At 36.6% G+C, this 24,370-nt stretch overlaps 1 protein-coding gene across 3 annotated transcripts in view; it reads left to right on the top strand.

Moving 5' to 3' along the window:
• The window catches only part of HDX (highly divergent homeobox), a 206,775-nt gene that overhangs the window by 172,838 nt on the left and 9,567 nt on the right, over positions 1 to 24,370 (top strand). Inside the window, exons 7-8 of one of the 3 annotated variants that reach the window (XM_065915337.1) lie at positions 4,220 to 4,299; positions 9,154 to 9,237. The exons of 1 other annotated variant lie outside the window; for it this stretch is intronic. In XM_065915337.1, coding sequence (XP_065771409.1) covers positions 4,220 to 4,299; positions 9,154 to 9,237 — 164 coding nt within the window. The remainder of the gene's footprint in view (positions 1 to 4,219; positions 4,300 to 9,153; positions 9,238 to 24,370) is intronic. One more of the 3 variants, XM_065915338.1, reaches the window with a different exon arrangement.

Genomic DNA, 24,370 nt, shown 5'->3' with positions numbered 1-24,370 from the left:
CAAATTTTCCTTGCAATGAGAGCTCTTAGGATTTACTCTCCTAACAATTTTCATTTATAACACATAGCCATGTTACATCACTTTGCTGACAAAGGTTCCTATAGTCAAAGCTACGGTCTGTAGTCATGTACAGATGTGAGAGTTGGACCATGAAGAAGGCTAGGCACTGAAGTATTTTGAAATGTGGTGCTGGAGAAGACTCTTCAGAATCCCTTGGATTGCACAGAGATCAAACCAGTCAGTCCTAAAGGAAATCAACCCTGAGTATCTATTGGAAGGACTGATGCTGAAGCCCAAGTTCTAAAACTTTGACCACCTGATGCAAAGAGTTGACTCATTAGAAAAGGCCCAGATGCTGGGAAATATTGAAGGCAGGAAGAGAAGGGAATGATAGAAGATGAGATTGTTGGTTGGCATCACTGACTCCATGGACATAAGTTTGAGCAAACTCAGTGAGATGGTGAAGGACAGGACGGCCTGGCATGCTGCAGTCCAAAGAAGTTGGACATGACTGAGCAACTGAACAACAGCAACAAGACTACATGATAGTTTTATTTTTAATTTTTGACGGGTCTTCATGCTGTTATCCATATTTTCTGCCAGCACCAATGTACATTCCCACCAACAGGGCAGGAGGGTGCCCTTTTCTCCACATCCTGGTCATCAGTTGTTATTTCTTGTCTTTTTGATAACAGACATTCTGACAGATGTGAAGTGGTATCTCACTGTTGTGATTTGCATTTCCCTGATGATTAGTGATATTGACCATCTTTTCTTGTTGGTCATCTTTGGAAAAATGTCTACTCACTGAAAAATGTCAGTTTTTCATTGGATTTTTTTTTTATAGTTAACTTAGAGCTTTTATTTATTTTTTTGTGGTTTCATTTTTTTAAATTTTATTTTATTAGTTGGAGGCCAATTACTTCACAACATTTCAGTGGGTTTTGACATACATTGACACGAATCAGCCACAGAGTTATACGTATTCTCCATCGCGATCCCCCCTCCCACCTCCCTCTCCACCCGACTCTAAAAGAGTGCTCGGGCCTGTTTGTATTTTTTACATCGAGTTCTATGAGATCTTTTTATGTTTTGGATCTTAATCCCTTATCAGATGCATCCTTTGGAAATAATTTGTCCCATTTCAGTAGGTAACCTTTTCATTTTATTGAGTTTCCTTCACTGTGTGAAAACTTTTATTTTGATGTAGTCTTATTTGTTTATTTTTACTTTTGTTTTCCTTGATTGAGGATATATATCCAAAAATATTGCTGAAACTGATATCAAGGAGCAAATTATCTATGTTTTCTTGTAGAAGTTTTATGATTTCAGATATTACAGGTACATCTTTAATTTGTTTTAGGTTTTGTATATGCTGTTAAAAAATAGCCTATTTTGATTCTTTTCAAAGTAGCTGTCCAGTTTTTTCAGTAGTGTTTATTGGAGAAACTGTACTTTCTCCATTGTATACTCTTGCCTCCCTTGTCATAAATTAATTGTCCATATAAGTGTGGGTTCATTTCTGGGTTCTCTACTTGGTTCTGTTGATCTACGTATCTGTGTTTGTAATAGAAACTTACTGTTGAATACTGTAGCTTTGTAGTATAGTATGAAATCAGGGAGCATGATATCTCTATTTTTGGTCTATTAAGATTGTTTCTCCTATTCAGGGTTGTTTGTGTTTCCATACTAATTTTAGAAATATTTCTTGTTCTTTAAAAAATGCCATTGGTAAAAAAAAATGCCATTGGTATTTTGTTAGGGAACATGTTGAATCTGTAGATTACCTTGCAGAGTATAGTTCTTTTAACAATCCTAATTCTTCTAAACCATGAACACATAATTTCTTTCCATTTGTTTTGTCATCTTCAATTTCTTTCTTCAGTATCTTATAATTTTAGAACATAGATCTTTTACCTCTTTAGTTAGACGCATTCCCTGGTAATTTATGCTTCTTGATATGATTGTGAATGGGATTGTTTTCATAAGTTCTCTTTCTGCTAATCCACTGTTAGTGTATAGAAACACAACAGATCTCTGCATATTAATTTTCTGTCCTGCAACTTTACCAAATTCATTGATGAGTCCTAGTACTTTTTGATGGTTTCTTTAGGTGGTTCAGATGGTAAAGCATCTGTCTGCAATGCAGGAGACCCAGATTCAATCCCTGGGTGGGGAAGCTCCCCTGGAGAAGGAAAGGACAGCCCACTCCAGTAGTCTTGCCTGGAAAATCCCATGGATGAAGGAGCCTGGTAGACTACAGTCCATGGGGTCTCAAAGAGTCAGACATGACTGAGTGACTTCACTTTCACTTTAGCATTTTCTATGTACACTGTCGTCATATATAACATCTTTAAATAATAGCAATTTTCCTTGTTCCTTTCAAATTTGAATATCTTTTATTTCTTTTTCTTATCTGATTGCTGTGGTTAGGACTTCCAATATCATGATGAATAAAAGTGTCAAAAGTGCCATTCACTGGTGAACAGAGTTGGCTCCCACAGTCTCTGGCTTCAGGGCCCTGGGAGTCCTAGGGTTAGTGCAAGTGCACTGGTGACCTTGGCCCGGTCCTGGGCATTCTGGTAGATGTGGCCAGGTCCTGGAGCAACTAGGAGTTTAAGAACTCCTAAAGCAGTCAGTCTGCTGGTAGATGAGACTGTGTCCCCACCTGGCTAGCTGTTTGGCCTGGGGCATCTCAGAACTGGGGGTGGGGTGAGTCCTGGCAAGAATAAGCTAGAGGGGGGATTCCAAAATAGTGCTTACCAGCACCAGTGTACTTATGGTGGAATGAACTCCCCCAAATGGCTACTGCTAGCTTCTATGTTTCCAAGGTGAGTTTCATTTGCCTCCAGGAAGATTTTCAAGATCAGAACCGAAGCTCCTTTCAAATTACTGCTTCTGCCCCGGATCTTGGAAGGTGAGATTTTGTGTGCCCTTAATGAATGGAGTATTTTCCCCACAGCCCTCTGACTTTCTTGAATGTAAGCCCTGCTGCACTTCAAAGTCAAACATTCTGAGGGCTCATCTTCCCAGTGCAAAACTCCTAGACTGGAGAGCCTGATGTGTGGCTCAGATCCCTCTCCCCTTGGAGGACAATCTCTGCAATTATAGTTATCCTCCTGTTATCTTCCCCAAGGGTATGGGTCTTCACTGTACTGTGTTTTCAACCCTCTCATTCCTCTTCTTGTGACCCCTTCATTGTATTTCCAGCAGTTAATATTTTCTGCTTGTTCTCATATTGCTCTCAAGGGTAGTTGCTCTGTAAACAGTTGCAATTTTGGTGTGTCCATGACAGAAGGTTAGCTCATCTTGGCCCCTCCCTCTATAGTACGGGAGTACTAAATTTTGATCATAAAAGGAATACACGTTCATTATAGAAAATATTGGAACATAAAATGAAAAAAAATAGAAAAAAAATCATACCTCTCAGTGATATCCATTCCTGAAATGGGGGTGAGAAAATATTTATGCCAGTGCTTTCTCTTTGCATATATACGGGATTGTTTATGTGTGCCTATGCACACTCATATACACATCCTTTATTACAAACTTGAAAACGTACTATATTTATAGTTTTATATCATGTATTTGAACATTATTTTTATCACTTTTTTCTTATTAAAATGAGCACTACATTTTTATTGTAGAAAATATTTAAGCAAATGGAAGAAAATAAGAATTATCAAAGCAAGTAAATTAGACAAAATGAAGAGTAATAAAAGTTGTCTGTAATTCCATTCAGAAATAATAATGGCAATGCCTTGGTGTAAATAGTGTCAGTCTTTTTTTCTCCATGAAAATATATGCTTTTTCTCCTAAACAAAGTTAAGATCACAGTGTACCTACATAGTAGATTTTGTCACCTTCAGTTTTTCTCTTTCCAATAGATATGAATATTTTCTTTATTATCAACTATTTTTCTACTTCATTTTTAGTTCTTTTATAGCATTTATTTAAGGATAAGCCCCACATAATTTATCCAAGACTCTATCGTTAACCATATAAACGCTTCAGATTTTTCAATTATAAACATCACAGTGATGACCATCCTTAAATTTGAACCCATCCACACTTATTTTCTTAGAATACACTGCTTGAAGTAGAATTGCCATTTGTGTCTTTTTACAACAGAGAAATTATTAAAGTTATTTTTTAAAAAAGCTTGCAATAAAGATTTAAGGAATGAAAAATGAAACCATGGCCTTCTTTGTTTCCATAGAGGAGTCAAATGAAGTTGTTCCAAATGAGGCAAGGGCTCATAAGGAAGAGAACCACCATGCAGTATCTGCAGATAATGTGGTACGTACACTTTGAGATTCTTTCCTCATTACATGATGGGTTGCAAGGATTCATTTCCCGTTGGTCACAATATCAGCATTGTCAGAAAAAAAAGTCTTGCTCCACAAATCAAAACAGATCTGTTACCTATGCAGTGATATATCTTATAGGGTTTAATAAATGAAATTTAAAGTGATATCATTTGTACCTTATTTATGTAAGAGCTTTGCAAATACGAAAGCCTAATGCCTACTATATATGTGACATTTTAAACACAAGTTATTTTGCTTCAACGTATTCAGCAAATAGCCAATTTCTTCTCATTTGACAGATGGCAGAATTTTAAAAGCTTAGCATGAGACCATGAAGGAAGTCATTCTTAGTTCTGGAACTTGTATCCATGTATTCCTGATTCTTGTGTTCTTTGTTCAGACCATACCTGTCTCCACTGTGTTTGGAAAGTTTTCTTCTTTTTAGTTAAATTGGACTCAGCTAGTCATCTTAAAAATTGTAGTAATAGAAGAAAGGTAGTATTAAAAAATTGAATAGCAAGCAGATACAGCCTACGTGTGGATTAAACTAGGTTTTGTAAAAATGTAAACATTATTGGTATATAATGATGTTCTCAAAGCAGCTGTTTTAGCAGTATCTGTTTATACTCTGACTCAATCAAGTAATTCAGAAATCAAGATGGTATCAACCCAAAATCAGACATAAAGGGAAATGTCATTGTGCTGTTGTTTTTGTTTTCAAATCAGTGTTTTTTGCTTCATTGTAATCTTTACAATTGGTCTATATAATGGATTTTTCTGTTACAAAATGGCTGTAACTTCAAGATTTACCCTGGCTTTCACTACGAACATTATTTATCTAGCATTATAACTCTGTCACATCACTTTAATAAAACTTGAGCACATAAAATACAGTTTTGTTCTTTTTTGCTATATATAAACAATATATAACAGTGTTTTCCACATACAGAGTGTAGCTTAAGATTGTATTTTACTGATTTCAATCATGATTTAAGTTGATGGTTGACCTAACTAAATTGAATGGGCATATAGAAAAATTAGCTTTTATTTTGAGGCAAAGTTGTGTTTTCATTAGATAGCTAGTAGTAATTGTTTCCCACAATATTAATTGTGCCAATATTCTTAATTCCACTATTTAATAACTTCTTTTTCTCTATATTTGAGTAATACTATTACAAATTATATGCAGTTATTTACAAATTGGAAACTTTGTTCCCCTAAAGACATGCTCATTTTCTGTTTGAATTTCTCAGCATTGAATCTCCCCTGTGGCAGCCATTTGAAAATAATGAATGAAGTCCTGGCATGGGATGACTCACAGTCACTAAGGCACCTAATTTATCAAGAAAAATTTATTTTCAGAGACAAAACTTCAAATTTTCAAAGGTTGATTTCTTCTGCCTATAACTTTTGAGTGTCCCCAACTATTCATGAATGGCAAATCACAAAGACATACAAGACCTATTTATATGCACAAATCTATACAGTGGCCCCTCAAGCCTTCTCTCTTGATTACTTAGCTCTGTTTTCCCAGAAGCTATCCAAATATAAAAATTTAAACAACAGCATCAAAAAAAGATATCAAATCGGTGTTCTTGTGAGAGCCAACATAAGTAAGCCCCAAGTTTATAAGTATTATAATAGAAAACAAAACATTAGATTCATCTCCAGGCAGCAGTACAAAGCAATTCCTTTGCAGCTGTCTTTCTGACTCAGAAGCCTGATGGTAAAAAACCCTGTTATGGTATCATATCCCCAAAGGCAATATATCAAATATAATCATTCCAAGTTTGTTTGTGATTTTTAATCACCATATCAATTGCTGGCTAAGAAATTTGATTTCAAATTCTGCCTGTGACATGTTGCTATTAATGTGATTGCTCTTAAAAGACTGCCTAGTGACTAACTCTAGCTTAGCTTTTCTCTTTTTAAATTTTCTTTTGGGTTGGCAGGGTTTAAATGTTTAAAGTGTTTTTTTTTTTTTTCTTTTTGAACTGAATTATTCATATGCAAAAGAAAAATTTGAAGCAGATTTTGTCTTTGGGTTTTGGTTTTGTTTTTCTTTAAAAAGAATTCTATGATTAGAGATTCTATGGTTGGAGCTTATCAGCCATTCTTTCCATTGATGTTAAGCTGTTATGTTCATTCTTTTGACAAATATTTAATTAGTACCTACTGTGTGCAAGATGCTATACAAACTGCTATATGTCAATTCTAAAGCTAAGGGCAGTTTCTTTTTCTTGGGGATGGACTTGATCACTGCCTCCTGTACAACATCACGAACCTCCATCCATAGTTCAATGTCCACTATGGACAGAGGTTCATGATAATGTACAGGAGGCAGGGATCAAGACAATCCCCAAGAAAAAGAAATGTAAAAAAGGCAAAATGGTTGCCTAGGAGGACTTACAAATAGCTGAGAAAAGAAGAGACACTAAAGGCAAAGGAGGAAAGGAACGATATATTCATCTGAATGCAGAGTTTCAAAGAATAGCAAGGAGAGGCAAGAAAGCCTTCCTCAGTGATCAATGCAAAGAAATAGAGGAAAACAATAGAATGGGAAAGACTAGAGATTTTTTCAAGAAAATTACAGATACCCAAGGGAGAATTTCATGCAAATATGGGCACAATAAATCACAGAAATTGTATGAGCCTAACAGAAGCAGAAGATATTAAGAAAAGGTAGCAAGAATACACAGAAGAACTATACCAAAAAAAAAAAAAATCTTCATGACCCAGATAACCACAATGGTGTGATCACTCACCTAACAGCCAGACATCTTGGAATGAGAAGTGTGAAGATAATGGAATTCCAGTTGAGCTATTTCAAATCCTAAAAGATGATGCTGTGAAAGTGCTGCACTCAATATGCCAGCAAATCTGGAATACTCAGCAGTGGCCACAGGACTGGAAAATGTCAGTTTTCATTCCAATCTTAAAGAAAGACAACACCAAGGAATATTCAAACTACTGCACAATTGCGTTAATCTCACATGCTAGCAAAGTAATACTCAAAATTCTCCAAGCCTGGCTTCAATAGTATGTGAACCATGAACTTTCAGAATTCAAGCTGGTTTTAGAAAAGGCAGAGGAACCTGAGATCAAATTGCCAACATCCACTGGATCACAGAAAAAGCAAGAGAGTTCCAGAAAAATGTCTGCTTCATTGACTATGCCAAAACCTTTGACTGTGTGGATCACAATACAGTGTGGAAAAGTCTTCAAGAGATGGGAATACCAGACAACCAGACCCATCTCCTGAAGAATCTGTATGCAGGTCAAGAAGCAACAGATATAATGGGAGATGGAACAACAGACTGGTTCCAATTTGGGAAAGGAGTACATCAAGGCTGTATATTGTCACCCTGCTTATTTAGCTTATATGCAGAGTACATCATAGGAAATGCTGGGATGGATGAAGCACAAGGTGGAATCAAGATTGCTGATGGGAGAAATATAAATAACCTCAGATATTCAGATGGCACCACTCTTACGGCAGAAAATGAAGAAGAACTAAGGAACTTCTTGATAAAAGTGAAAGAGGAGAGTGAAAAAAATTGTCTTAAAGTTCAAAAATCTCAGATCACAGCTTCTGGTCCCATCACTTCATGGCAAATAAATGGGGAAATAATGCAAATAGTGAGATACTTTATTTTCTTGGGCTCCAAAATCACTGCACATGGTGACTGTAGCCATGAAATTAAAAGACACTTGCTTCTTGGAAGAAAAGCTATGTCCAAACTAGACAGCATATTAAAAATCAGAGACATTACTTTACCGACAAAGGTCCGTCTAGTCAAAGCTATGGTTTCTCCAGTAGTCATGTATGGATGCGAGAGTTGGAATATAAAGAAAGCTTAATGCCAAAGAATTGATGCCTATGAACTGTGGTGTTGGTGAAGACTCTTGAGAGTCCCTTAGACTGCAAGGAGGTCTTACCAGTCAGTTCTGAAGGAAATCAGTCCATCTTGAATATTCTTTGGAAGGGCTGATGCTAAAGCTGATTCTCCAATACTTTGGCCACCCGATGAAAAGAACTGACTCATTGGAAAAGACCATGATGCTGGGAAAGATTGAGGGCAGGAGGAGAAGGGGATGACATAGGAGGAGATGTTTGGATGGCATCACTGACTTGATGGACATGAGTTTGGGCAAGCTTCAGGAGTTGGTGATGTACAGGGAAGCCTGGTGTGCTGCAGTCCATGGGATTGCAAATAGCTGAACACGGCTGAGCTACTGAACTGAAGGGCAGTTTAGTGTTTCTCTTGTTCTTGCTCTCTCTCTTCTCACTTACTGTCCAGTGAAGGAAACAAATTACCATACTCTTATCACCATTACATTCTAAATGTCTGCTTTCAATTATCTCACTAATGGAGTGCTGTGAATAAGTGAATTTTTTGGGAAAAAAAAACTGTATTTGACTTTGCAATGAATGCCATATGTTGATATTTTGCATTACAAGTTGCAAAGAGAAATATGAAAGTGTAAAGAAGAAAGTTCTGCCAACCAATTAAACTTTTAGTCTACCTTTACAGAAAACAAATTCCCTGTTCCTGAAGGGCACTATTTAAGCAGAGTTTGATTACTTATTTTTTCAAGGATATTATGAAAGTGTTTTTTTCTATTTTAAATTATATTACAATAACTTTCTATTACTAAAGGAGGTGACTCAGACACATACTAGGTGTAAAGCTGAGGAGCCAGTTAGAATTTACTCTTGATAACCTAGACTAGAAAACCCCATCATTAAAACTGAACATTGGATGATATTCTCTATACATTATTGAGTGTAATGGTGATGATAAGATATATATTTATGAAAACTTCTCTACTTGTGTTACAGAAAATAGAAATTATTGATGATGAAGAAAGTGATATGCTAAGTAATTCTGAAGTAGAGCAAGTGAATTCTTTCTTGGATTATAAGGTAATTTCAGATCTTTAATTTTTAAAGAGAAGGTATTAAAGGAGGTTGGTGATGGACAGGAAGCCTGGCATGCTGCAGCCCATGGGATTGCAAAGATTCAGACATGACCGAGCGACTGAACTGACTGATTAAAAGAGGTAGACTGTTACAGTACCTATGTACCAGTTTTTTCACTTCCATTTTCCATTTGATAAATTAAGCATCCTGGGGCTCTGCATTGACTCACTCAGGCATCTGAATATTAGTCATTGTGCTGGGCATTTTAATTAATGCTGGTCAGTTTAGTGGTTATGGTCTTAAGAACAGGTTGCTGAGTAGCAGTAAGTATTAATGCTGCATTGCAAGATGAGGCATAGTGGTGGTTAGTGTGAAATTTATGACAATAGTTTTCTTAAAGGATATGTTCATTTTTAAATGATTGCAAAGGGGATATTTTTTCTGGTGTTCCTTGTTAATTTTATCTTGAATTTCAGTTTATGAAGATTTTAAAAAAATATATAATAATATACCTGTTTTAGAAGAAGCTTAAAAACAATCCCCATGGCAATTACTGAATGAATATGAATACAGATGACCTTTTCTTAATGTCACTTGTTACTAAAATGAAAGACTTACTTTGACAGCATGCCATACATAATTTTGTTTTTTTAAAAATTTTTGACATAAGCTATCAGTCTAGATGTCGATATGTTTTTCATAGATGTTTAATTGTTGTCCCTTTGTTAATCCATGTCATATCTTACTAGGTAACTTTGGGATCTTCTGAAATTTTGACTACAGAGTCATTTTTTTTCATAGATAATAGTAATCTTAAAATGTTAACAAAAGAAAACATTTAATCAGAAAGATAGCAGTTGTCATTAACCTTTTTCAGTTTTACTATAATTGAAAACTATGTAATTCAACATATTCTGTTTTTCAACTGTTTATGACATGTCAGACTTTTAAATATTGAACATTGTAAACACAGAAGGAAATTATTATTTTGAAATTTATTTTCTAAGTGGTCAAAAAGCACAATATAATCCTGTATTTAAACTATATTTTAACTAATATAATTATAAGGTTGTTGGTTGTGAAGTACAAGAGATCATTCTAATCTCTCCTTCATAGCCATATAACATTTATAAATGTCCAGTTCAGGGTTTAAATGGCTTTGTGAACCATCACTTGGCACAGGCTATGGAAATTGCAGATGAGACAACTGGGTTGCACAGCTATTAAGTGTACTCAGTACTCTCAAACAGGTCAGATAGGACTGGTCCCAGAACTCAGAGGATTCTTTCTAGGACCTTTACCCATTGGTGTACCAGCTCTCTTGAAAGGTTTGAAGCTGAAGACATCAGCAAGCCAGAGTATCCAGTCCAGAAATGTCATTTTCATTGAATTCTAAAGGACATTTAAAGATTCAGTGTTTTCCATTTTAGTGAATGCTGTGGGAAAAGGAGTCTTTTGCTCCCTTATTAAAATATATTTTATAACACATCATCATTCTATACAAACTTTTATTAAACTTTCAAAAATTAGCACCTATATAGAAAATATGTCTCTCTATAATCATTATTCAAGATATTTCAGTTCAATCCATCAGTAAATTTTGTTACTTTAATTCCAAAATAACAATAAGTGAAATCTCATATAGCAGTTCTCAATTCTAATTTCAGTACATTGATTTAAAATACCCTTACCCAAACTGGAGCCCATTATACAGAGTGAAGTAAGCCAGAAAGATAAAGAACATTACAGTATACTAACACATATATATGGAATTTAGAAAGATGGTAACGATAACCCTATATGCAAAACAGAAAAAGAGACACAGAACTACAGAACAGACTTTTGAACTCTGTGGGAGAAGGTGGGGGTGGGATGTTTCGAAAGAACAGCATGTATATTATCTATGGTGAAACAGATTACCAGCCCAGGTGGGATGCATGAGACAAGTGCTCGGGCCTGGTGCACTGGGAAGACCCAGAGGAATCGGGTGGAGAGGGAGGTGGGAGGGGGGATCGGGATGGGGAATACGTGTAACTCTATGGCTGATTCATATCAATGTATGAAAAAACCCACTGAAACAAAAATAAAATAAAATAAAAATACCCTTACCAGTTTGGAAATTTAATCTTCCTTCAAAGATCATCATTCTATTCTCTTTGTTTACGCCTGCTAGTCTCCTTTGTTTAGGGTTCAGAATCACTTTGTTGGTTTCTTGAATATATTCACCATAAGCTTCTTGAAGTCAGATACATATCCTATTCATGTATATGTTACCTGATCTTGTGCCTAAGTCATAGGTATCCAGTAACTAGTTCCTAGAATAAATTCGTATCCTTTGGAAATATATTTAACATTATTAGGCAAGTGTTCATTTAATATGCAAGCATTTTCTATTTGCATTTGGAAATTACTACTACACAACCATCAATATCCAGTGTTGGCCTAGTGGAGTTTCTGATTGAGATATTTGCAGGAATCCATATTACTAGGAGTTCTAACTAACCTGAAATGCTTGTGAGACAAGTGAATGAGATCAGTTTCTCAGGCATGATTAGCTATGTCATAACGCCTCAGGTTTAGCTGCATTTTCAAAACATTAATTTATTTATTTTAGTTGGAGGCTAATCACTTTATAATATTGTGGTGGTTTTTGCCATACATCGACATGAACCAGTCATGGGTACATGTGTCCCACCATCCTGAACCCTCCTCCCACCTCCCTCCCCATACCACCCCTCTGGGTTGTCCCAGAGTACCAGCTTTGAGTGCATCAAACTTGCACTGGTCATCTATTTTGCATTTGGTAATGTACGTGTTTCAATGCTATTCCCTCATACTGTCCCACCTTTGCCATCTCTCACAGAGTCCAAAAGTCTGTTTTTTACATCTTTGTCTCTTTTGCTGTCTTGCATATAGGGTCGTCAATACCATCTTTCTAAATTCCATATATGTATTGGTGTTTTTCTTTCTGGCTTATTTCACTCTGTATAACAGGCTCCAGTTTCATCCACCTCATTAGAACTGACTCAAATGTATTATTTTTAATAGCTGAGTAATATTCCATTGTGTATACATACCACAACTCTCTTAACCATTCTTCTGCCAATAGACATCTAGGTTGCTTCCATATCCTAGCTATTGTAAACAGTGCTGCAATGAACATTGGGCTACATGTGTCTCTTCCAATTCTGGTTCTTCAGTGTGTATGCCCAGCAGTGGGATTGCTGGGTCATATGACACTTCTATTTCCAGATTTTTTTAAAGAATATTCACACTGTTCTCTACAGTTGCTGTACAAGTTTGCATCCCCACCAACAGCGTAAGAGGGTTCCCTTTTCTCCACAATCTCCAACATCTGTGGTTTGTAGACTTTGTGATGATAGCCATTTTGACCAGAATGAGATGGTACCTCATTGTGTTTTTTTCTTTCTGTTTTTTTTTTACTTTTAATTTATTTATATATTTTAAAATTTATTTTAATTGGAGGCTAACTATTTACAATATTGTGGTGGTTTTTGCCATACATTCACATGAATCAGCCATGGGTATACATGTGTCCCCCATTCTGAACACCCCTCCCACCTCCCTCCCCATCCCTTCCCTCAGGGTCATCCAAGTGCACCAGCCCTGAGCACCCTGTCTCATGTATCGAACTCGGACTGGTGATCTATTTCACATATGATAATATACATGTTTCAATGCCATTTTCTCAAATCATCCCACCCTCACTTTCTCCCAGAGTCCAAAAGTCTGTTCCTTACATCTGTGTCTCTTTTGCTGCCATGTATATAGGGTCAAGATTACCATCTTTCTAAATTACATATATACCCATTAGTATACTGTATTGCTATTTTTCTTTCTGACTTACTTTGCTCTGTATAATAGGTTCCAGTTTCATCCACCTCATTAGAGCTGAATCAAATGCACTATTTTTAATAGCTGAATAATATCTAATTGTGTATATGTACCACAGCTTTCTTATCCATTCATCTGTTAATGGACATCTAGGTTGCTTCCATATCCTAGCTATTGTAAACAGTGCTGCGATGAACATTGAGGTATAGGTGTCTCTTTATTCTGGTTTCCTCAGTGTGTATGCCCAGCAGTGGGATTGCTGGGTCTTATGGCACTTCTATTGTCATTTTTTAAAGGAATCTCCACACTATTCTCTATAGTGGCTGTACTAGTTTGCATTCCCATTAACAGTGTAAGAGTATTCCTTTTTCTCTGCACCCTCTCCAGCATTTATTGTTTGTAGATTTGTGATATCAACCATTCTGACCAGGATGAGATGGTACCTTATTGTGGTTTTGATTTGTATTTCTCTGATAATGAACGATGTTGAGAATCTTTCCATGTGTTTTTTAGCCATCTGTATGTCTTCTTTGGAGAAATATCTGTGTAGCTCTTTGAGTCTACTGTGTAGTTCTTTTGGGTATAATTTTTTTATTGGGTCGCTTATTTTTCTGGAATTGAGCTGAGGGAGCTGCTTGTATATTTTTGAGATTAATTCTTTGTCAGTTGCTTCATCTGCTATTATTTTCTCCCAATCTGAAGGCTGTCTTTTCACCTTGCTTATAGTTTCCTTCTTTGTGCAAAAACTTTTAAGTGTAATTAGGTCTCATTTGTTTATATTTGCTTTTATTTCCATTACTCTGGGAGGTGGCTCATAGAGGATCTTGCTATGATTTATGTAGCAGAGTGTTTTGCCTATGTTTACCTCTAGGAGTTTTGTAGTTTAGATCTGGTCTACATTTAGGTATTTAATTCATTTTGAGTTTATTTTTGTGGATGGTGTTAGAAAGTATTCAAGTTTCATTCTTTTACAAGTGGTTGACCAGTTTTCCCAGCACCACTTGTTAAAGAGATTGTATTTTTTCCATTGTATATTCTTGCCTCCTTTGTGAAAGATAAGGTGTCCATAGGTGTGTGGATTTATCTCTGGACTTTCTATTTTGCTCCATTGATCTATATTTCTGTCTTGGTGCCAGTACCATACTGTCTTGATGACGGTAGCTTTGCAGTATAGTCAGAAGTCAGGCAGGTTGATTCCTCCAGTTCCATTCTTCTTTCTCAAGATTGCTTTGACTGTTTGAGGTTTTTTGTATTTCCATACAAATTGTGAAATTATTTGTTCTAGTTTTGTGAAAAATACCGTTGGTAGCTTGATAGGGATTGCATTGAATCTATAGATTGCTTTGGGTAGTATACTCATTTTCACTATATTGATTCTTCCGATCCATGAACATGGTATGTTTCTCTATCTATTTGTGTCATCTTTGATTTCTTTCATCAATGTTTTATAGTTTTCTATATACAGATTTTTTATTTCTTTAGGTAGATTTATTCCTACATATTTTCTTTCTGTTGCATTGGTGAATGGAATTGTTTTCTTAATTTCTCTTTCTGTTTTCACATTGTTAGTGTATAGGAATGCAATGGATTTCTGTGTGTTAAATTTATATCCTATAATTTTACTATACTCTTTGGTTAGCTCTAGTAATTTTCTGGTGGTGTCTTTAGGGTTTTCTATGTAGAGGATCATGCCATCTGCAAACAGTGTGAGTTTTACTTCTTCTTTTCCAATCTGGATTCCTTTTATTTCTTTTTCTTCTCTGATTGCTGTGGCTAAATCTTCCAAAACTATGTTTAATAGTAGTGGTGAGAGTGGTCTTGTTCCTGACTTTAAGGGAAACACTTTCACTTTTTCACCATTGAGGATATTGTTTGCTGTGTGTTTATCATTTATGACTTTTATTATGTTGAGGTATGTTCTTTCTATGTTTGCTTTCTGGAGGGTTTTTATCATAAATGAATGCTGAATTTTGCCAAAGACTTTCTCTGCATCTATTGACATAATCATATGGCTTTTATAATTGTTGAATTCTGTTTGCTAGAATTCTGTTAAGGATTTTTGCATCTATGTTCATCAGTGATATTGGTCTGCAGTTTCTTTTGTTTTCTTTTGTTTTGTTTTGTTTTTTTGAGGCATCTTTTTCTGGTTTTGGTATTAGGGTGATGGTTGCCTCATAGAATGAGTTTGGAAGTTTACCTTCCTCTGCAAGTTTCTGGAAGAGTTTGAGTAGGATAGGTGTTGGGTCTTCTCTAAGTTTTTGGCAGAATTCAGCTGTGAAGCAATCTGGTCTTGGGCTTTTGTTTGTTGGAAGATTTCTGATTACAGTTTCGATTTTTGTGCTTGTGATGTGTCTATTAAGATTTTCTATTCCTTCCTCGTTCAGTTTTGGAAAGATATACTTTCTAAGAATTTGTCCATTTCTTCCAAGTTGTCCATTTTATTGGCATATAGTTGCTGATAGTAGTTTCTTGTAATCAGGCATATTTCTGTGTTGTCTTTGTGATTTCTCCATTTTCATGTCTAATTTAGTTGATTACATTCCTCTCCCTTTGTTTCTTGATGAGTCCGGCTAATGTTTTGTCTATTTTAACTTATCTTCTCAAAGAACCAGCTTTTATCTTTGTTGATTTTTACTATGGTCTCTTTTGTTCCTTTTAAATTTATTTCTGCCCTAATATCTATGACTTCTTTCCTTCTACTAACTCTGAGTTTCTTCATTCTTCTTTTTCTAGTTGCTTTCAGTGTAGAGTTAGGTAATTTATTTGGTTTCTTTCCTGTTTCTTGAGGGAAGCTTGTTTTGCTATGAACCTCCTCCTTAGCACTACTTTTACTGAATCCCAGATGTTTGGGGTTATAGTGTTTTCATTTTCATTAGTTTCTATGCATATTTTGATATCTTTTTTATTTCTTCTGTGATTTGTTGGTTATTCAGAAGTGTGTTTTTTAGCCTCCATATATTTGTATTTTAATAGTTCTTCTTTTTCCTGTAGTTGACATCTAACTTCACTGCTTTGTGATCAGAAAAGATCCTTTAGATGATTTCAATTTTGTGAATTTACCATGGCTAAATGTATGGCCCTGGGTGTGATCTATCCTGGAGAAGATTCTGTGTGCACTTGAGAAAAAGGTGAAATTCATTTTTTATGGGTGAAATGTCCTATAGATATCAATTAGGTCTCACTGGTCCATTGCGTCATTTAAAGTTTCTGTTTCCTTGCTAATTTTCTGTTTAGTTCATCTATCCATAAGTGTGAGTGGGGTATTAATGTCTTCCACTATTATTGTATTAATGCTAATTTCCCCTTTCATACTTGTTAGCATTTGCCTTACATATTGTGGTGCTCCTATGTTGGGTGCTTATATATTTATAATTGTTGTATCTTCTTGGATTGATCCTTTGATCATTATGTAGTGTCTTTCTTTGTCTCTTTTCACGGGCTTTATTTCAAAGTCTATTTTATCTGATATGACTATTGCTACTTCTGCTTTCTTTTGCTTTCCATTTGTGTGAAATATCTTTTTCCAGCCCTTCACCTTCAGTCTGTATGTATCCCTTTTGAGGTGGGTCTCTTGTAGACAACGTATATAGGGGTCTTGTTTTTTTATCCATTCAGTCAGTCTTTGTCTTTTGGTTGGGATATTCCACCCATTTACATTTAAGGTGATTATTGATAAGTATGAACCCGTTGCCATTTACTTCATTGTTTTGAGTTCGAGTTTATATGCCCTTTCTGTGTTTCCTGTCTAGAGAAGATCCTTTAGCATTTGTTGGAGACATGATTTGGGGGTGCTGAATTCTCTCAGCTTTTGTTTGTCTGTAAAGATTTTGATTTCTCCTTCATACTTGAATGAGATCCTTGCTGGGTACAATAATCTAGCTTGTAGGTTCTTCTCTTTCAACCCTTCAAGTATGTCCTGCCATTCCCTCTGGCCTGAAGAGTTTCTATTGAAAGATCAGCTGTTATCCTTATGGGAATCCCCTTGTGTGCCACTTGTTGTTTATCCCTTGCTGCTTTTAATATTTATTCTTTGTGTTTGATCTTCGTTAATTTGATTAGTATGTGTCTTGGGGTGTTTTGCCTTGGATTTATCCTGTTTGGGACTATCTGGGTTTCTTGGACTTGGGTGACTATTTCCTTTCCCATTTTAGGGAGGTTTTCATCTATTATCTCACATATTTTCTCACTGCCTTTCTTTTTGTCTTCTTATTCTTGGACTCCTATGATTCGAATGTTGGGGCATTTGACATTGCTCCAGAGGTCTCTAAGGTTGTCCCCATTTCTTTTGATTCTTTTTTCTTTTTTCTCTCTGCTTCATTTATTTCCACCATTCTATCTTTCACCTCACTTATCCTATCTTCTACCTCAGTTATTCTACTGTTGGTTCCCTCCAGAGTGCTTTTGATCTCACTTTTTGTATTATTCATTATTTATTGACTCTTTTATTATTTCTTCTAGGTCCTTGTTAAATTTTTCTTGTATCTTCTCAATCTTTGTCTCCAGATTATTTATCTGTAACTCCATTTTGTTTTCAAGATTTTGGATCATTTTTATTATCATTATTCTGAATTCTCTTTCAGTTTGACTCCCTATCTCCTCCTCTTTTGTTTGGTTTGCTGGGCATTTATCATGTTCCTTTACCTGCTGAATATTTCTCTGCCTTTTCATTTTGTTTAGATTGCTGTGTTTCATGTGGCCTTTCTGTAGCCTGGAAGTTTATGGTTCCTCTTTATTGTGGAGGTTCTTCCCTGTGGGTGGGGTTGGATGAGTGGCTTTCAAGGTTTCCTGTTTAGGGAAGCTTGTGTCAGTGTCCTGATGGGTGGAGCTGGATCTCTTCTCACTGTAGTGCAATGAAGTGTCCAGTAGTGAGTTCTGAGGTATCGATGGGTTTGGTGTGACTTTTGGCTGCCTGTATTTTAAGGCTTGGGTTATGTTCCTGTGTAGTTGGAGAATTAGCTTGATATGTCTTGATCTGAAACTTGTTTGCTCTTGGGTGGAGCTTGGTTTCAGTGTAGGTATGGAGACTTTTGGATGAGCTCTTTTTGATTAATGTTCCCCAGAGTCAGGCATTTTCTGATGTTCTCAAGTTTTGGGTTTAATCCTCCTGCCTCTGGCTTTCAGTCTTATTCTTACAGTAGCCTCAAGACTTCTCCATCCATACAGTGCCAATGATAGAACATCTAAGTTAATGGTGAAACGATTCTCTGCAGTGAGGGACACCTAGAGAGGTTCGTAGAGTTACATGGAGAAAAGAAGTTGAAGGAGGGAGTTAGGGGTGACCAAGAAGAGAAGAGAGGGAATCAAAAGAGGAGAGAGCAATCCAGCCAGTAATCAATTCCCTGTTTGCTCTCCAGAGTCTGGAACACTCTGAAAAGTTCATGGAATTCCATAGAGAAGAGAAGAGGGAGGAAGGAGACAGAGGTGACCAGGAGGAGAGAAGGGGGAGTCCAAAGGAGAAAGACCAATCTAGCCAGTAATCAGTTCCCTAAATGTTCTCCACAACCCAGAACACCCAAAGAGATTCACAGAATTAAGTAGAGAAGAGAAGGGGGAGGGAAGAGATAGAGGTTACCTGGGGAAGAAAAAGGAGAGTCAAAAGGGGAGAGAGAAATCAAGCCAGTAATCACACTCCTATGTAAAAATGGGTACTGAAAATTGGATTATTATTTTTTTTAAATTGGATTCTTAAATGTACAAAATTGATAATTGATAACAAATACCAAAAAGCAAAGATTAAAAATCTAGAGTAGAGGTTAAACTCTCAAAAATATAATATTAAAAAAAAAAAGCAAATTCACAAAAATAAAAAAAATATGCATATGAAATTTGCTTTAAAAATAGGGCATTTTTTGCAAGGCAATAGTAAATTATTAAAGTGAAAATTGAAGGAATAATAAAGAAATTAAAAACAAAAAATTAAAAAATGAAAATAGTAAAATATATCTAGGAATTTCTCCTGAGCTGTTGAGGGCAGTGTGGGGTCAGTTCAGTTTCGGATAGTTCCTTGTTCCAGCTTATACTTCTTCTCAAGGTCTATAGGCCCCTTCCAATGTAGTCAGTGCTAAGAACAGGTTTTACTCTGTTGCAACTGTCACTTCCAAAGTGGTTCCTTCTTCATTGTTTATTTTGGCTTCCTCTGTTTTCAAGTCTCTTCAGTGTCTAATTTCTGCTGTGAAACAAGATGGCAAAGGTGGTAATTTATTTAGGCTCACTTTTTCAGCTGTGCTGCGGGGAGGGAGGAACACTGCAAACAAATATCACTGGCGTGTGTGGGGAGTGCTCGCAGTGTCTGGGCCACACTGGCTTTGCCCCCACTCACGACCTGTGTATTTTCCCAGTCTATACTGCTCAGGCTCCAGGTTGCTCTGCAGGGGAAATGCCTAAAGCGGGCCCTGGGTTGCGTGCACTTCTCAGGTCTAAGCCACCCAAGCTCAGGTTCTTGGTATACCACAAAGGCACAGACTCGGTTGGGCCTACGTTTTGTGCTCTTCCCAGGTCCAAGCAGCTCAGGCGACCAGGTGCTTGGCGAGTGCACACTCCCCAGGTAAGTTCTTCATCTTATCACCTCCCACATCACAGCCGCTCAGTTTCCTGGGTGCACAGTGGGAGTGCCATCTTAGGTGTGCCATGTGTTTCCTCTGGGGAGCTGATCTCTCTGGCTGTGACCCTCCTGGCGGATGTCAACCATGCAGGATCCCAGGAAGACTTGGTTAGCAACTGGGAGCCTGCTCGCAATATGGTAGAAGATGCCGTCTCTGGGGCCCAGTTTGCCCTTCGCCTTCTGTCTCTGGCCTTCACCAGCCTGTCTCTCTCCCTCTGGTGGGGGATGAGCCTGTCCACTGCCAGTCCACTGCTGACTAGCTCTCCTCTAGTATTCACTCAATCCTTTGTTCAGTGAGTGGGCCCAGCAGTGCCTTAGGTTAGAGCATTTCACGGGAAAGTTCTCTCTGTTTCTTTTGTTTGTTTGTTCCTCTATCTCTGGCTATCCAACATTTTGGGTTGCTATCTCACGTTAGCTCCCTCAGATTTTCCTCAGGGCTTTCAGGCCCGGTCCTTACCCCAAGCAATGCAGCCGGTGCCTCCCTGTTCAGCCCCCACTTGCTGGTGAGGGATGTGAGTGTCTGGGCTACTTCTCCACTGGGAGTTGCAGTTAGGCACATAATCTATGGGCTTTATTTATTTATTTTTCTTCCCAGTTATGTTGCCCTCTGAGATTCCGAAACTCCACACAGACCTGCCTGTGAGTGGGTTTCCTGGTGTTTGGAAACTTCTCCTCTTTTAAGACTCCCTCCCTGGGTCGAGTCTCCATCCCTAAGTCTTTTGTCTCTCTTTTTATCCTTTATATCTTTTCCTATCTCTTTTTGAAGACAATGGGCTGTCGTTCTGGGTGCCTGGTCTCCTCCGCCAGCATTCAGAAGTTGCTTTGTGGAATTTGTTCAGTGTTCAAATGATCTTTCGATGAATTTGTGGGGGAGAAAGTGGTCTCCCTGTCTTATTCCTCCACTGTCTTCGCACTCCTCTCATTGTGGTTTTGATTTGCATTTCTCTGATAATAAGTGATGTTGAGCATCTTTTCATGTGTTTATTAGCCATCTATACGTCTTCTTTGGTAAAATGTCTGTTTAGTTCTTTGGCTCTTTTTCTGATTGGGTCATTTATTTTTCTGGTATTGAGCTGCTTGTATATTTTTGAGATTAATTCTTTGTCAGTTGTTTCATTTTCTATTATTTTCTTCCATTCTGAAGGCTGCCTTTCCACCTTACTTATACTTTCCTTAGTGGTGCAAAAGCTTTTAAGTTTAATTAGGCCCCATTTGTTTATTTTTGTTTTTATTTCCATTTTTCTGGGAGGTGGATCATAGAGGATCTTGCTGTGATTTATGTCTGAGTGTTCTGCCTATGTTTTCCTCTAGGAGTTTTATAGTTTCTGGTCTTACATTTAGATCTTTAATCCATTTTGCATTTATTTTTGTGTATGGTGTTAGAAAGTGTTCCAGTTTCCTTCTTTTACAGATGGTCATCCAGTTTTCCCAGCACCACATGTTAAAGAGATTGTCTTTTCTCCATTGTATATTTTTGCCTCTTTTGTCAAAGAAAGATCAAAGCCCTGGTCCATATGAAACCTTGAGTGTTTCCTACAGTCATTTTGGAGAATAATTGACATAACTTAGTGGAAATTCAGGGAAGATTTTAATAAGAAAAATTAGCTATATCTTGTTTTGTGAAATTCAGTTACTGATGTTTATCTTACTACTTCCACTCAAACCTTTAACTTAGGAAAATCTTAAAAGGCCACATAAATCACTGCCTATAATCTAGAAAGTGTTTAATAGGCTTGCAAATCCCAGCTCCAAGAAGAAAATGTCTGTAATATTAAATTATCTTAAAGCTATTTGTGTTTTAAAACATTGCATAAATACTAAGGAAGAGGAATAGTTTCAGGAGAAATTAGAGGTCTGCATACCAAAAGATGCTTCCTGACTTTTGCAAATATGAATTGGTTTTAAAATGCTTCTTGTGAACAGTGAGTGTAGCTCAGATAGACTTGTGCCTTCAAAGGAGACACTGTGATAATGAAGATAGATATCTCCTGTATTCAGAAAGACTTCCTGACCAGTACTTTACTAATACTGTTGTTCTGACAATAAATACTAAGAAAATATAATGTTTAGAATTAGTCAAATGTATCATGGCAGGAACAAGTGGAATTTTATTATAATGCTTACTTATAACTTAGATTACTGTAGAATGCCTTTAAATAAAGAATTTAGCTTGAATCATTTGCAAACCATTCACTTGATATTAAATGATCTGAAAAGGAAGCCGTTTTATTAGGGCAAATAAGTTCTAAATTGAGTTGATATAACTGATGCAGTAAACATATCTATAGATTGAATACGGTTAATACAACTTTATCCTCTCAATTGTAAAAGGAATGCCCATGGAATTAACTAATTTTAATATATTTTTTTGCAGCTTTTTGAGCAAACGATGTTAAAGTTCCTGCTATTCTCTTTGAGACAGGTTCTCCAGTTGCAGAGGATGCTCATAGCTTATTTTCAAGCTATTTGGCCAGAGAGCTGGCTAATAATTTTTAATCATGTTTTTGATATAATAATTTACATAAAATAAAATTCACCTTTCCATACATTTAGTTTTGACATTGGACACAATTGTATAAGCATGATCACAATTTGTTATTCATCCGGTGATGAAAATTTGTGTTACGTCTAGTTTGGAGCTATTAAGGATAAAGCTGCTATGAATATTCATGCATGCCTTTTTGTAGACATGCATTTTCATGTCCCTTGGGTAAATACTTAAGAGTAAGATTGCTGAGTCAGATGATAAGAAAGGCTATGTTTAAGAAACTGCAAGACATTTCCCGAAGTGGCTGTATGGCTTTACCCTCCCACCAACAAAATATGAGACTTTTAATTGTTCCACATTCTTCTCATAAGCACTTGCTATTGTCAGTCTCTTTAACCTAATCTATTGTAGAATGCTCATAGGAATACTAGACCACCTTACCTGCCTCCTGAGAAACCTGTATGCAGGTAAAGATGCAATAGTTTATATAACAGAAAGTGTAACAATGGACTGGTTCAAAATTAGGAAAGCAGTATGTCAAGGATGTAATTATCACTCTGCTTATTTAACTCATATGCAAAGTATATCACGCAAAATACAGGGCTGGATGAAGCACAACTGGAGTCAAGATTGCCAGGAGAAATAGTAATACCCTCACATGTGCAGATGACACCACCCTAATGGCAGAAAGCAAAGAGGAACTAAAGAGTCTCTTGATGAAGGTGAAAGAGGAGAGTGAAAAACCTGGCTTAAAACTCAACACTCAAAAAACTAAGATTATGGCACCTGGTCCCATCACTTCATGGCAAATAGATGGGGAAACAAGGGAAACAGTAACAAACTATTTTCTTGCGCTGGAAAATCACTTACAATGGTGACTAAAGCCGTGAAAATAAAAGATGCTTGCTCCTTAGAAGAAAAGTTATAAGAATCCTAGACAAGGTATTAAAAAGCAGAGGCATCACTTTGCCAATGAAGGTCCATCTAGTCAAAGCTATAGTTTTTTCAGTAGTCATGGATGGATGTGATAGTTGTACCATAAAGAAGAATGCTGAAGAATTCATGCTTTTGAACTGTGATGCTGGAGAAGACTCTTGAGAGTCCCTTGGAGAGCAAGGAGATCAAACCAGTCAATCCTAAAGGAAATCAATCCTGAATATTCATTGGAAGGATTGATGCTGAAGCTGAAGCTCCAATATTTTGGCGTAATGCTGGGAGGTCATGTGCTGGGCAAGATTGAAGGCAAGAAGAAAAGGGGACGACAGAAGATAAGATAGTTGGGTAGCATCCCTGACTCAAAGGATATGATTTTGAGCAAACTCCAGGAGATGATGAAGGACAGGGAAGCCTGGCATGCTGCAGTCCATGGGGTCACAACAAGTCAGACAAGACTGAGTGACTGAACGTCAACAGCAACAGTATGTTGGTGGTGGCATCTCTTTGTGATTTTAATTTACATTTCCTTTATGACAAACAATATCAAGCATTTTCAAGTGTTTATTTGTCACTCTCATATCTTCTTTGATAAATTTTATGTTCAAATATTTCACCTGCTTTTTATTCTATTGGTGGGCCTATATTTGTGCTATAAGAGCTCTTTATGCATCCTGAATGCAAATTCTTTATTGTATATGTGATTTATAATTTTTTCTCCTAACATGTAGCTTGTATTTTCATTTTCTTAACAGTGTCTTTTGAAAAGCAATGATGTGGGTTTTCTCTTTTTTAAATGAATTCTTTTAAGTTTCATGATTTTTGTGTCTTATTGAAAAATTTTTGCCTAACCCAAGGACATAGAGAGTTTTTCCTCAGTTTTCTTCTAGAAGTTTTATAGTTTTTGGTTTTATGTTTAGGTCTGTGATCCAATTCTTATTAAATTTTGGATATTATGTGAGTTAAGGTTTGATAATCTATTTTGGAGGAGGTATGGATTTACAAGTTTTCAACCACTCTTCTTCGAAATGTTGAAAGACTATTCTATGTGCATTGAATTACCTCAGCAGCATTATCAAAAGTCAACCAAATGTGTATGTGTGTGTACATATATATATACATATATGATGCAATATATAATATATATTTCTGAACTCTCTATTATGTCCATTGATCTATATGTCCACACTTTCACCAGTGTCACACGTTCTTAACTTCTGTAGCTTAAATAGTAAATCTATATGTAGCAATTCCATGGC

This window comes from Muntiacus reevesi, chromosome X (genome assembly GCF_963930625.1).
Source record: "Muntiacus reevesi chromosome X, mMunRee1.1, whole genome shotgun sequence".
Taxonomy (NCBI): Eukaryota; Metazoa; Chordata; class Mammalia; order Artiodactyla; family Cervidae; genus Muntiacus; species Muntiacus reevesi.
The sequence above is the reverse complement of the archived record's forward strand: the minus strand, read 5'-3'. Positions and strand labels throughout refer to the sequence as shown.